This window comes from Manduca sexta, chromosome 22, assembly GCF_014839805.1.
Source record: "Manduca sexta isolate Smith_Timp_Sample1 chromosome 22, JHU_Msex_v1.0, whole genome shotgun sequence".
NCBI classification, from domain to species: domain Eukaryota; kingdom Metazoa; phylum Arthropoda; class Insecta; order Lepidoptera; family Sphingidae; genus Manduca; species Manduca sexta.
The window spans coordinates 6,084,057-6,097,432 of NC_051136.1; the positions used below are offsets into that span (position 1 = coordinate 6,084,057).

Genomic DNA, 13,376 nt, shown 5'->3' on the forward strand with positions numbered 1-13,376 from the left:
ATTTTTTACCGGATTTTAATAATTCTTTCTGTGTTATAATTTATATTATGTAAATATTTGATAATAGTAAAGAACAAAAATGGGTCCGGTACCCTATTAAAATAATATGACATTGTGCGTGTTATATTCCAATCTCAATCTTATAATATAAGCGTGGTCCTGAACCTGTGATTTGCAGCTTCAAATTTAGTGTCGTATGTCAGTAGAAAAATATTTATATACATGGTTGGTGAATATAATATCTTCACAAGATATTGTGTGGGACGAAGCGCAATGAAACTCAAGGAAAACGAGACTGATTTTTATTAAAACGGTAGATCGAGAACAGGCGGGTCGCACTACCCTCGACTTCTTTATAAATATTTCTATACTACATAATAAACTATAGGTTACGTATATACCAATAGTTTACCGTTATACCCGAAAAAAAATTCTCATTTTATCGAATTAATAAAAGGGAAAAAGAAATTAGAATTATGCTTGATAAATTTTGCGAAATAGTACTTATATTAAAAATAAAATATAAGTTTAAGGACAAAAGGTCTAGTATCTAGATGTAAGCATCGGTGGTTAATTAGTACGAAAACTGTATTACAATCATTATATTGGCTGTAACAAGGCTCAACAAGTGCAGTGTAATTCTTGTATCTAAGATAAATATGCCGTAGACAGAAAATGTCGGCGGTGAATATTTGAACTCTCGAAGAATTTTGCTCGCTATCTTCATTACTGCATCTGAAAAAAAAACGAACTTCGTTATAAGAATCATATAATAGGTCAAATAATGTCATTACATATACTCGTTGGTTGCATATTCCCATGGGAGCAATTTACCGAAATAAAAAGTATGCGTTAATCCAAGACATGATCTACCCGCGTGCCAAATTACATCCAAATCCGTTTAAATACTTCGTGATTTACCTCTAACATCCAAACATTGGCACAAACTTTTGCATTTATATTAGTAAGAATGATTATATAAAGGTTAAATTGCAAAAAAACTCAGGATTTTAATTTTGATTTATAATGACAAACTTGTTTGTCGACAACGAGGACAAACTCCGTCACTAAAGTTTTTAAGAATTATAAATCGTTTCATACCAAAACGGAAGATCAAATAACAGATATAGAGGCCCGTCCTTACCATCGAAACTGTATGACAAGATGCGTATACAAAGCAGTTTTGTATTCTTGACTTCTTTCATAAATGTATCGTTCATTATAGACAATACTGCCAGCTGGATGAAGTGGAAACCGGCCCACATTGCCACAGTAATCGTGCTTATTAGGGAATATAGCTGAAAAGAAAACGATAATCATGTTAAACATTATACATATTAATAATTAAATATTTGATTACTTATAGTTATAAATAATAATAATTTTAGCTCGTAAGTATATTATATCCTACAGTCATACATTTTTATAACACTTTTTTTTCGTTCATGACACTCTTATTAGATTGTAATCATAAATATGACACGACTAATAAGTCGTGGAGCCTGTTTGTGTCAGTGTAGTTCCGCTTATAAGGCGAATAATCCTTATACATAAAGCTGCAGAATTGATTATAGCTAATCTCAAGAGCTACTAAACCTTTTTTTTTCACTGGTAGAAGCTACATTACTTCTGAATGTATAAGCCACTTCTTATCATGGAAAAATAGAAAGCAGGAGTTTGAGCCCGGAAAAATATTTTCACGCGGGCGGAAGTGCTGAAACCAAACTACTCCGGAGGAAGCAGATGGTGTAGATGAACTACTATTTTGAGACGGTCGAGGACGATTCGCTCAAAAAGTTTCCCTAAGGTACTAAGGAGCCTTATCGGCCTATAGGAAGGTGGATTGGATGCGACTAAGAAGATTAATCGGCCTATAATAGACCGGGTCGGTTGCGACTAAGAAGACTAATCGACCTATAGAAGGACGGATCGGATACGGCTATGAAAATTAATCGGCCTATAAAAGGGCAGATCAGATGCGACTAAAAAGACTAATCGGCCTATAAGAGGCCGAATCGGATGCGACTAAGAAGACTAATCGGCCTATAAAAGAGCGGTTCCCGTATAACTATTTATCGAACAATTCGCTCACCTGTGTGCGAAATGCTATAATCGAAGTTCCAATAATTATATAAGTCCATATTGAAACTATCGCTGCAAGCGTAAACACCTAAAAATAAAAGGTACACACACACTTAACTAAAGAATAGGTTAAAATGTTTTGAATATTATGGTAGGTACTTACAGATAGACTGTAAACCTCGTTGACAATTTTATAACATTTTAAAATATATCTAACGATATCAAAGTACTGTTCGAATTTAGGTGGATTTTTACATTTCGTCTTATACTCAATGGCGGCTCTTTTCAATAGAAATTTTAAAATTTGGTTACGGGAAATTCCTGATTTAGTAGAATACGGTATTGTTTTCGCGATATATTTAATTAGTAAATCATTTAAAAAGCCTAGTTGCATACTTAAGAATATAATAAAAAATCCAATTATAAATATATCCATATATATAACTAGAAGTTGGAAACCAAGGAATAAAACGTATAATGGTTTTTCAACGCTGTAAAACACATGAATACAATAGCCAGTAAGAAAGGGAACGTTTACCAATGTTAAAAATATATAATTTAGCCTCACGTGCGACTTTGTCAAGTACGTGCACCGATGTAACATAAGTTCTTGATTTACTTTTTGGATTAAAAAATATATTTCTGCATCGCCAGGTCTGTATAACATTTTATCATACACAACATTTATTACGTAAATGATATATTGCGAGAGAATACCCACAGCACACGCGACGTATAAGACAAAATTTAAAGGATAATATCTCATGTAATAATATACTTCGTAGTAAACAATCGACACAGTTGCAGCGCTTAACCAAAACAAGGTATATAATTTTTCCCATATTGTGTTTGGAAAAACAGATCTATTTATTATTTTAATCCGCGCTGAGCCCAAAATTCGTTGTATTTTATATGTATGTGACAATGTATTCAAGATATTTTCGTGTAATTCATTTTCGGCATTTATCATTTTTAATATGATTAATACTTTTTAGTTGTAACTCTCTTAGGAGAAGATAAATTCACTGAGCGGAAATAAAATTTAATTTAAAAGGCAGTTCCTTAATTGTTGTTATTGTAATTGCCTAAAATTCCAGCCATAGCGTTATTACGCTTAATTTCATTCTAATTGCAGTTACAATCAAAAATATTTAGGAAATTAATATTTCTAACTAAAGGTGCCTTTCCACCAGATGTATGCTATGGTGCTAAACTACAGATGTGGATGGCTTATTATACAAATCATGGAAAGCTAAGCGATCAAAATAGAGTGGTCCTATACGTATGTTTCAACCACATTTGTACTTTAGCAATACATATCTTATGAAAAGTCACTATACGAGTTCTCACCCTAATCATTACCAAAATATACTTCATATTTTGTATCTTTAAACAGTTCTAATCTAAGTCATCTGGTTTTTAAGATGTCCCGAGCACAAATCGATATGGTTTTCTGACTGTACTTATTAGTTTCATTAAAAATATCATAAAATTCTGATAAATTATTATTCAATCATAAAACTTGCATTTAAAAATATAAAATTTAAAAACCTATCATCCTGGATTCATGAATGCTTGATGAGAAACGAGCATAGGTACATTTTAATTCAATAATCAGTATCACTCCAGGGAATACTTCAATTTATTAACTGTAGATAAGAAAGCTACGCCGTTTATTGACCATTACCACAAGAGCTTTAAGGACGCAACCAACCATGACTAATACAAAAAAATTTGAAAATATATCAGAAGATATTCTTGAAGATGATTTTATAAACATTTTTAAACCAATTTTCCTGATGCAACGTGTATTTGGCACGCTTCGGATGGAGCTCAAACACAAGTTCGTAACCGCACCGTCATCATACAGCCAATTTATAGCCAGTATCATATGGATTATAAATATAATGTGCATCTTAGTCTCCGTGTTAAATTATGAAAGTTCAGCAGACCGTCAATTTTTTTCTTCGATTAAATTGGGCATTGTGGTAAACGGTGTAACCAACGCGATAATAGCATGGAAAAATAATTTTACAAATGGAAATTTAAACAGTCAGCTATATGTAAAATTGCAAAAAATCGACCATGCATTAAAAATAAAATTTCAAAATGCTAATAAACATTTATTATTCTTCTCAACTGGAATCATCATTTTCGCGATTGTATGGAGCGCACTTTGGCTAATTGTGTTCAACATGAAAATAATGAAATATTTTTGCATACCTATCACAGTAGCAATAATATCCAATTTAGCAATATATATAGAGATGACGTTGGTATTTTTGATCATGTATTTATTAGTTATTCGTATAGAATACATAAACAAAATATTGTCACCGAGCGAAACTAGCCGATACAAAATGACTCGTAAGATTAATAGAGTACTTTTTGCTAGAACTGCATTTGTCACTAAGGAGAAAGTGCCTGACGAAGTTATGCTTGGTACGCAACGTATTTTGGATGCATTTGCCGACTTCATGAATCTTTTTGAATACACAGTAAGTTGATGTATTGTTGGACATGTGTGTTTTTTTTTTCTTACTGTCTATAAATATGCTACGTATGCAGTGGCAGGCCAACAAGGGGTTACGTGACCTCGTGCTTGAAAGGAACACAAAGACAAAACATTACCCTTCATTGGCACTCGGGTAAAAAGCCTTCGCAAAGATTTGCCGCAAAACCTCGCCTTAGTTCAGAATGCCCAGTACCTAAGTATATAATATGCGAAAGTACCTCATTGCCAGTGAGAAGATGACGTCACATTAAATGTGAAAAACTATTATTTGCGCGATAACTAAATGCTTACTGCTAGGTACCTGCTTATTAACTATGCTTCTTCATATAACTTCTATACTACAAGCACTAGGTCTCTTATACACAAAAGTAAATTGAGGATTTAACGTTTCATTGTTTTCAGGTGTTCTCATTTGTATATCAGGTTATGGTTTGCAATCTAATCGCGGTGCAAAATCTAATATCATCTTTAAAACAACAGGTATTTAATAGTTCTTTTTCTGAATAACAAATATGTGCCTGTATCATTGGGCTTTAGAAATGTAGTAGGCACATTATACCTAAAGTTCAAAGTAGATAAATGTAAGTACCTAATAGCCGAAAGAAAACCGCAAACCATGAGTAAAAAATTTAGGGCGCCTTTAATTAGCCGCGTGACTGCAACGCCGCGGTCGCGCGACTTCGTAAATCAGTAGCGAAGTGTCCATATAACCCGATTCCTCTCGGCTTCCCTTTTCGTAGAATTTATATAGAAAATAACTATCATTAGAATGATTTGCAGACCATATTCATGCTTATTAGTATTTATATATTATATCGGGTTACCTTTCGGAAAATTTCACCTTTCGCCACTGTGGTAAATCCATATAAAAAAGACGCGCGACCACAGCGCTTTTGTCTCGCTGCTAATTTGAAAGCGCCCTTATTCTTGATACATTAAACTTCCCATAAAACTTTTTTTACTTTAAATGTATAAATACATAAATTTCTTTTAAATCTTCGAACTATAACTGTTACCATGTAAATACAAAAATACAGGGCGTCCCGTAAATACTTAATGGATAAAGAAAGACGTGTAGAATCTCCCTTTACGTTTCATCCATTATTTACGGAACAACCTGTATATAGATATTTATTATAGTTTACATCTAATACTTAACAATATTATTTTCAGGGTATTGGAGACATCCGTGTTTTCATTTGCATCGCATCTGTGTTATTGTCCATGATAATTGTGATGCTGACTTTGTGTCTCATGGCCCAAGCTTTGACATCAAACTTAAATAAATTAAGAAAACTTTGCGTAAACTTTATGGCATCATTGGAAGATGGTTAGTAGTTAGTAAAAGCTTATTAGTATTATGCTTTGATGAACAAAATGCGCGGGTGTTTGTATTCGAAACCCGCATACCTTTGCGGTCACAGCAATAACTAAAGTCGATTCAAATCTCGCAGAGGAAGAATCGTTTTCCCGTTATTTCGATCCCAATCGATTTTTCGATCTATCTAAAAAAAGGAACCAATCAGAATAAATTTAAAGTCAGTTCTCGCAAACTTTTTCGTTATATAAGGGTCTCCCTAATTAAAGCCAATAAATTAAATGAGTATTAAAAGCTTAATATTTTTATACAAACAAAAACAAGTATTGACACATTTTCCATTTTACAATTTGGTATGTTCAACTAAAGCTCCGACCTAGTTTTAGTTTTTCACTTCAATATAATATGCTTAGTATTAATTTATATCAATCGATATAAACTTACTCATAAAACAAATAATATTCAGCTATAAATAAAATTACGTTTATAAGTTACCATATAGTATAATTATAGTTCAAACTTATTCCCTGCCAAATTTTATGAATATAAGTTCAGTAGGTGTGAACGTGTAGGTAACTATTACTTTCACATTTATAATATTAGTATGTTACCTACAAATAAATTAAAATGTAACGTAAATTGCTTTTAGGGAAATTATATTTACCCATACACCAGAATAGCTTTACCTACTTATAAAAATTGGAAAGCTCTCACACTAATGAACGGAAAATATTTTCTAATACCCGTAAATTTACTTTGACAAGTACAATTTAAAAAATGACCATTTCATAATTAATGTAATTGCGTAATATCAACTAACGAAAAAAAAACCTAGTCAATTTGTTCGTCGCTTTTTTGTGAAGACAGGAGATTCTTCCAAGATTTCTAGTTTGGCATTTACTTTAGGCACTTGTCATTGGTAACGTTACACTTGGTATGGTAATACCTAGTAATCTTACACTGATGAATTTAATTTTGTATTAACACTTTGTACAAGCGTAAAACATTAGGTACTTACTTAATAATTAATTTTGACCCTTCAACTAATACTTAATGCTTGAAGCTTATTAGGGTTAATTTATGGAATCTCCAATAATAACATTTTTGTCGGCAGGCAAATCGCGGAGAAATGCTAAACAAATTATATTACTGCTAGATGCAAAACGTTGTATGTCAATCTACGATATTTACACTTTTGGTATTACATTGCCACTTAATTTATTCGCCGTCACAGCAAGTTATACGGTAGTACTGCTACAACTAGCAGTTCTTTAAACTAAAATTGGATTTGTGAACGTCATTAATTGTTAAAGTAGAATAATAAACCAATAATATTTTAATATTTGTCAATCCATCGCTTTAATATGAATTATCAAAAAAATATGAAAAAACATACTGACACAAGAAATAAGAAATGTGAATATGTTTCAAAAGACATTTTAGAAGAAGATTTTGTAAAATCTTTTAAATTATTAATATACATTCAGATGGCTCTGGGCTCATGTCGTGTGTATAACAAGGACAGGTTCCTAACATCACCAACAATATTCCAAAAAATATACACTATTTTATGTATTATTATTACAATAACTTTATATGCAGTCATCCTCAATGACTATTCATGGAAATACGGAAAAACTTCTTACCTTTACTACTTAATTACAGCCGTGTTCTTAGTTGATTTAATCACGTACATTTGCAATATGATTCAAGTAAGATTTTTAAACAGCGACGCGAATATCGAGTTCTTTATCCATCTCCAGAACATGGACCGCCTTATGAAAATCGAACATAAGGGCACTATTTGGACTACATTACGCAAAATTAATAATGTATCATTAATTTATTTCGTTGTGGGGCTATTTGGATACTTATTTTACGCAATTTATAAAGGCGGGCTTATAAATTGGTCTTATAGCAGCTTAGTAAATAGTCAATTAACGTTAATGTTAGAAATAGGGAATTGTTCAAATTTTGTCGCTCATTTTATTATACGTTTAAATATAGTAAATTGTATAATGTGTAACCATTTAAACCCAAATAAATCTAAAAAGCGTCCTAAAATATATTTAACCGTAACTGCTTTGAAACGTTGGATACGTTATACGACTGCGAAGACACATGACTTTGCACTAAATGACACAGAGAATTACTTGAAAGCTATATTTGACGGCTTTAAGAAGTTCCGAGAAATCTACAAATTTCAGGTAAATATTCCCTCATACTTAAAACTGTATGTCAACAAATTAAAAATATTCATTTGAACCTTTTTTGCAGGTTTGCGTGTTTTGTTTTAAAATAGTTATTCTGAGTTTGATAACATTTGAATTTGTTCTAACTGGCGTACAAAACAATGTAAGTATTATAAGATGTAAATGTGTTACACTTTTTACTTTCAAATATTTTATTTATGGAAGTAGGAAAGTCATTTTACTAAGAGATAAGTTAATTAAAAACATAAGTGGTAGGTAGTAACTAGTAACACACCTCTTGTGCACCGCCTCTAAGCTCTAAGTTGCACAAGTTAATATTCAATATACAAAGACATTAAATAGTCAATATAGATTTAATAATAATAATAATTTTATTTTATTTGACGATAGATTTGATGAAAATATACATTATTTTATAAATTTTTAGCTCTTGAAGTTAGCCGAAATAATTACCGTCGTTATGTTTTCGGTAATCAACTATTTGGTGGCATTGGTTTTAAGCGTACGCTACGAACTGTTTTATCGAGAAGTGAAAAGGACTAAGCGTTTGTCTATCAGTATGCTGAGGCAATACCAAGAAGGTAACAATTTTAATCCTAACATAACAAGTAGTAGTAGTTTGGTGTAGGAATAACTAAAACTGACCGATACAAACACGAATCGCCTTAATCTCCTAAGGGATAGGCAGAAGTTCAATCAGAGCACCCACTTTTCTCGTTCCGTCCCATAATGTGATAGGGAACGAGCCTACCGCTACAAATTCGACTCTGGGCTGATACTAAGCAAAAAACTCGATATCACTCGGCATTCAAACCCGAGACTTCAAGCGGCATTCGTACTATGGATGCAATCATGGGCGCCGCCAACAGTAGTTTAAGGGAGGTGCACCTGCACCTACGCACTATTCTACATAGGTAATATCTTTATTTATTTTTTTTCAAATTCAAATAGCTACTTGCATCCCCTGCCGGCGCCCATGCAGGTAATACAACTAAGCCAGACCAAAATACATTTTTTCTCCCTATGGTGCAAAATCTACACGTAAATCAAGAATTTGAAAGAGTTGCTTATTTATGTCTTCCACGTGTAAAGCATTGATTTCAGTAATTAATAAATTTGAATCTATAAAGGATATGTTGATTTGAGTCTTATATTTGTTATAGGGCCGTTACGAGAGAAAGCGAAACGTATGTTAAAAATGATTGAAGAATCTCCACCGAGCTTCTCCGTATACGACATGTGGTACATGGATGCGAGTATATTTTTAAAAATGATAAATTTGGTTACAACTCTTATTGTCACTTTATTGCAGTTTGCTTTCCTTTAATCATGTTATTACATTACATTCAAAAGCTGTTTTTTTTTAATTTCAACCAGGAAGCTACACTTTCATTACACTAAGATACCTGTAGATATAGCAGATGCTATGCATATTAATTTTTCTATAAAGCCAGGCTTAGCTTAGCAACAAAACTTGCAGAAGTCGACTTCCGCAAGCAATTTTAACCACGTAAACATTCACGATAAGTTTCTGAAAATTTTGAAGCTTCAGGACACGCGGCAAATGTAAGCGATTAAAATATTGCCGTTAGTGTACACATCTCAAAGTGCTTGCGCAATAAATTGTTAGATTGTTTGTTAGAAAAACTTACTAGTCTAAACATAGCTTTATACTTCGTGATGGGTGAGGAGAAACCTCCTTTCTACATGTAAAAATACATGCGAACTCAAAACACTTGGCGACACAAATAACTTAAAATATGTATATTAAAATAAATTTATTACACTTGTCATTTGAATAATCTTTATTTGTCATACAATTAGAACTTATATTATGCTAACTGAATTATTTGATGCGATGATTATAATTTACTGACTATACTAAAGCTCATAATATTGATGTGTTTTTAGCCTTCATACATAATTAGATCACATAAAAATTATTAATAAAAAATACATTCACAATATCTCAGTTATTTTGATAACATACATACATAATAAGTCTCATGTCTGCGAGATTCAAAAAGTGGTACTTAATACAAATATTATAAATATTGCAATTCTGAAACAGTATATACATTTACACATTTAAACTTAAACTAATGGACGGAAATTTCTGTTACCATAATATATGTATTCTTATAATTCTGATATTTCTTTATCTTACAAATATCTCACTATGAATATGGTTGCTTAAATTGCACTGTACAAACGGAAGAAAATGTATATAAAAACCTTAAATAATGTGATATAAAGTGGAGTAAAAAAATTCACATCCATCTCCCTTTAAAGCATGTTCAAACTATAACTTGAGAAAGCATCTAGATCAGCTATAATCAACCTGCAGCATGCGGAGCTTTTTCATGTGGCCCGCTCTGCTGTTCTAATTGACCCAGATTTTTTCCCAAAATAACTTTAAGTGTATAAATTAATTCAATTAATTGTAAATACTTTCATACTTTTTTTTTATTTCGTTTGAAGGCACTTGAGTTGATCAATGACTTTACTTTGTTGCCTGAGGCACCATAACTAAGACATTGATTTACCTATATATACTATTAAAAAAAAATGGAAGGCTGATCCAAATACATTACAAAAATCATATATAATTATTATTGGAAATAAAAAATATGGTGGAACTTGTGTCACATTCTCAGGTACTTATTAATTTATCCAATATTTATAATGTAATTGTAGAGATGTATTTAAATATTACAATCCTAGATGTGTCAAGTAAAACAAATATAATTGTAACATTTGATTGCATTGCATGTTTTCCTCATTGTATATTAGTATCTGGAATGTCATGAAAAAACTCCAATTGTTGGACAATATCAGAAAATTATCTTATGAAACAACACAACACTAGATATTACTAATAATGATATTGATATGTATGTTGTTGAGGCGCCATTGCAACGATGATCCAGGAAGCAGAAACACCAAATTGTTTCATCGTACCAATCTCTGTAAAAATATATTTTAATATATCAGAGTTACGACAAACAACAATATTTTCTATTGCATTTAATTCTCAGGTCAGGCAAGATTTTGTATGGGTTTTTAACATGTGTAGTTTGTCCAAAATTGTAACAAAACATTTCTGCTTTTGTTAATGAAACATGTACAGAATAATGCTACAAAATGATATAAATTAATAAGACCAAGGCCTATGGCGTAGGTGTAAAGAAGTGCAAGGGCTTTTATGGAGTTCTTGGCCCATAAGTAATACTGGTTTCTTTCAACTCAGCCCAGAGTCTGAAATTTGTACCCAAAATGGTAGTAGTTTCACCAACTATCACATCTAGGACAGAATACACAAGGCAAAAAGTGACACTAGTTATGCCCACCCCTTTGAGAATAAAAGATGTGAGTGCAAAAATTATATACTTATAATTACCGTTTAATGTCCAGTTCCTTGATAGAGTTGTTAACGTAATGTCCTAGGTTCAGATCTTTCGCAGCAGTGCGGCATCCCTCATAAGTGTCAGCTGGTATGTCAGTTCTGAACGCCTTAAAGTTGCTCAGGCAATCTCTTGTGATCACTTCTTGTGCTGGGTATTTAAAAATATTACATCTTTTTAAATTGAAAACACTTGCATACAGTAAGGTCTTGTGTAAAACAAATATTTTTCACATGAATGCAATACCAGAACTTTGTAATACACAATGTAATATAATTTTTTCAAATCGCTTTAAAATGTAAAATAAAATCTGATCAACCTCACATTAGAGAAAGCTAGGGCTGATGGAAAAGCAAATATTAATCTATAGTTACTGCATAAAATCTATTCAAGAAATCAAATACAGCCTATCATCCATTGCTATCTATTAATCTCTCTTGAATCTGGTAGTCTCATAGCTCCTCCAAATACACCAATATTAAAATGATATATTATCATACCTCCTTTCCTCTCAATGAGTTTTACACAAATATCTTCACTGTCAGGGCAAGGGTTTCCGAGGTACCCAATACCGCGCCAATTGAATGGTTCCATGCAACCAGGAGTTGCTGACGTACATTGGTAACACCATATTGCAAGACCTGTAAATATTTTAAAAGCATAATAGTAATCAGCTTGTTGTTTAAATTATATCTTTACAGTCACACACATGCATGCCTCCTCTACTAAGAGGGTTTGAGGCCTTAGTTCACTACAATGGCCTAGTGTGGGTGGGCAGACTTCACATATCTTTGAAACTCATACAGAGAACTTCTCAGGTATGCAGGTTTCCTCAGGATGTTTTCCTTCACCGATAAAGCAAATGAATTTATAAAGAATACACACATAACTTTTTGGATAAGTCAGAGGTGCATATCTTAAGGTTTCGGACCTGCGTACATTCGTCTCAGCAGTCCTTTTGACTCCCAATTAGGCTACTGTCCCTTCAAACTTTGGACTATTAAAACCGAAGACACTTTGGAATAATAAAAAGATTATGGGATATTCCCAGTTATTGACTGGTAGTGAACAGAAAATAACTTTCATTATCTTCTAGTTGACTTTATTAAAAGTGGTATTTATTTTTATTGTTATTCTAGGACAAATAATCTTTGTATTTAGATGCGGTGAAGGAACTGCTACAAGTTTGAAACCATCCAGTATTACAAAATGGAAGTACAATAAAATGAAGGCATTCATGTTGTATTGTAGTATTGAATGTATGTGCAATTCACAATGGTCTACATATCGCTACAATAGATAGATATAAAAGTATTGTACAAACAATGGAACCGTTAAATAATAACCCTATTAACCACACCCATAACAAAACGTAAGATAGACGAGAGTTTACTTACCTTTACTAAACATCGATAATAAAGTTAACACCACCAATTTGTAATACATTGTAAAAAAAAAACAAGTATCAAATAAACCACTACACAAATGTTCAATAAATTAACTTGAAGTGTTTTCAATGTTTTCAAAGCAAAGTCGTCAAGTACCTAAACGGCGGAAAGTGTAGTATTGCCAGTATAAATTCTTTAAAAAGTACGCCAAATACTCAGTTATATAAAAAGATAATATTTATGTAAAATGTACTATCAAAACGAATTTGAAATTAGTACTCAGTAGTACGAGCACATTATATCTTCATACATTCGTTGATGGTTTGTAGTTTATAACATTTTTCAATACTCTCTTATAAATATGCCATTAAATTTGTCTTTTCAATACCCTATTATTTATTCTGGCAACCCAAACCCAAGCAACGTCGAAGTCAAAATAAAATTTATCGTTCGAAA

The 13,376-nt window shown here is 32.1% G+C and overlaps 2 protein-coding genes and 1 long non-coding RNA gene across 3 annotated transcripts; 1 reads left to right on the top strand and 2 right to left on the bottom strand.

Annotated features, from left to right (window-relative positions):
- Positions 1 to 287: 287 nt before the first annotated feature.
- LOC115443981 lies at positions 288 to 7,617 on the bottom strand. The gene is made up of 4 exons (XR_005112809.1): positions 7,562 to 7,617; positions 2,093 to 2,170; positions 1,145 to 1,298; positions 288 to 735 (listed from the first exon to the last, which is right to left on the bottom strand). It is a non-coding gene; the product is annotated as an uncharacterized LOC115443981 (long non-coding RNA).
- On the top strand, positions 6,981 to 9,496 carry LOC115443980. Its single transcript, XM_030169597.2, has 4 exons — positions 6,981 to 8,122; positions 8,193 to 8,270; positions 8,556 to 8,709; positions 9,292 to 9,496. Exons 1-4 carry the CDS (start codon positions 7,280 to 7,282, stop codon positions 9,453 to 9,455), a joined length of 1,239 nt encoding a protein of 412 aa, XP_030025457.2. The 5' UTR covers positions 6,981 to 7,279; the 3' UTR covers positions 9,456 to 9,496.
- A 395-nt stretch (positions 9,497 to 9,891) lies between these two features.
- On the bottom strand, positions 9,892 to 13,109 carry LOC115443969. Its single transcript, XM_030169586.2, has 4 exons — positions 12,930 to 13,109; positions 12,033 to 12,173; positions 11,529 to 11,682; positions 9,892 to 11,095 (listed from the first exon to the last, which is right to left on the bottom strand). Exons 1-4 carry the CDS (start codon positions 12,976 to 12,978, stop codon positions 10,963 to 10,965), a joined length of 477 nt encoding a protein of 158 aa, XP_030025446.2. The 5' UTR covers positions 12,979 to 13,109; the 3' UTR covers positions 9,892 to 10,962.
- Positions 13,110 to 13,376: the final 267 nt, after the last annotated feature.

What these genes read in the sequence shown, in the direction of transcription:
- LOC115443980 (XM_030169597.2), top strand. Translation starts at nt 7,280, where the DNA reads ATGAATTATCAAAAAAATATGAAAAAACATACTGACACAAGAAATAAG. An exon ending in TAACTGGCGTACAAAACAAT is followed by an intron (nt 8,271 to 8,555) that starts GTAAGTATTATA and finishes ATAAATTTTTAG; the next exon opens with CTCTTGAAGTTAGCCGAAAT. An exon ending in GCTGAGGCAATACCAAGAAG is followed by an intron (nt 8,710 to 9,291) that starts GTAACAATTTTA and finishes TATTTGTTATAG; the next exon opens with GGCCGTTACGAGAGAAAGCG.
- LOC115443969 (XM_030169586.2), bottom strand. Translation starts at nt 12,978, where the DNA reads ATGTATTACAAATTGGTGGTGTTAACTTTATTATCGATGTTTAGTAAA. An exon ending in ATTATCGATGTTTAGTAAAG is followed by an intron (nt 12,174 to 12,929) that starts GTAAGTAAACTC and finishes AAATATTTACAG; the next exon opens with GTCTTGCAATATGGTGTTAC. An exon ending in ACTCATTGAGAGGAAAGGAG is followed by an intron (nt 11,683 to 12,032) that starts GTATGATAATAT and finishes TTAAATACCCAG; the next exon opens with CACAAGAAGTGATCACAAGA.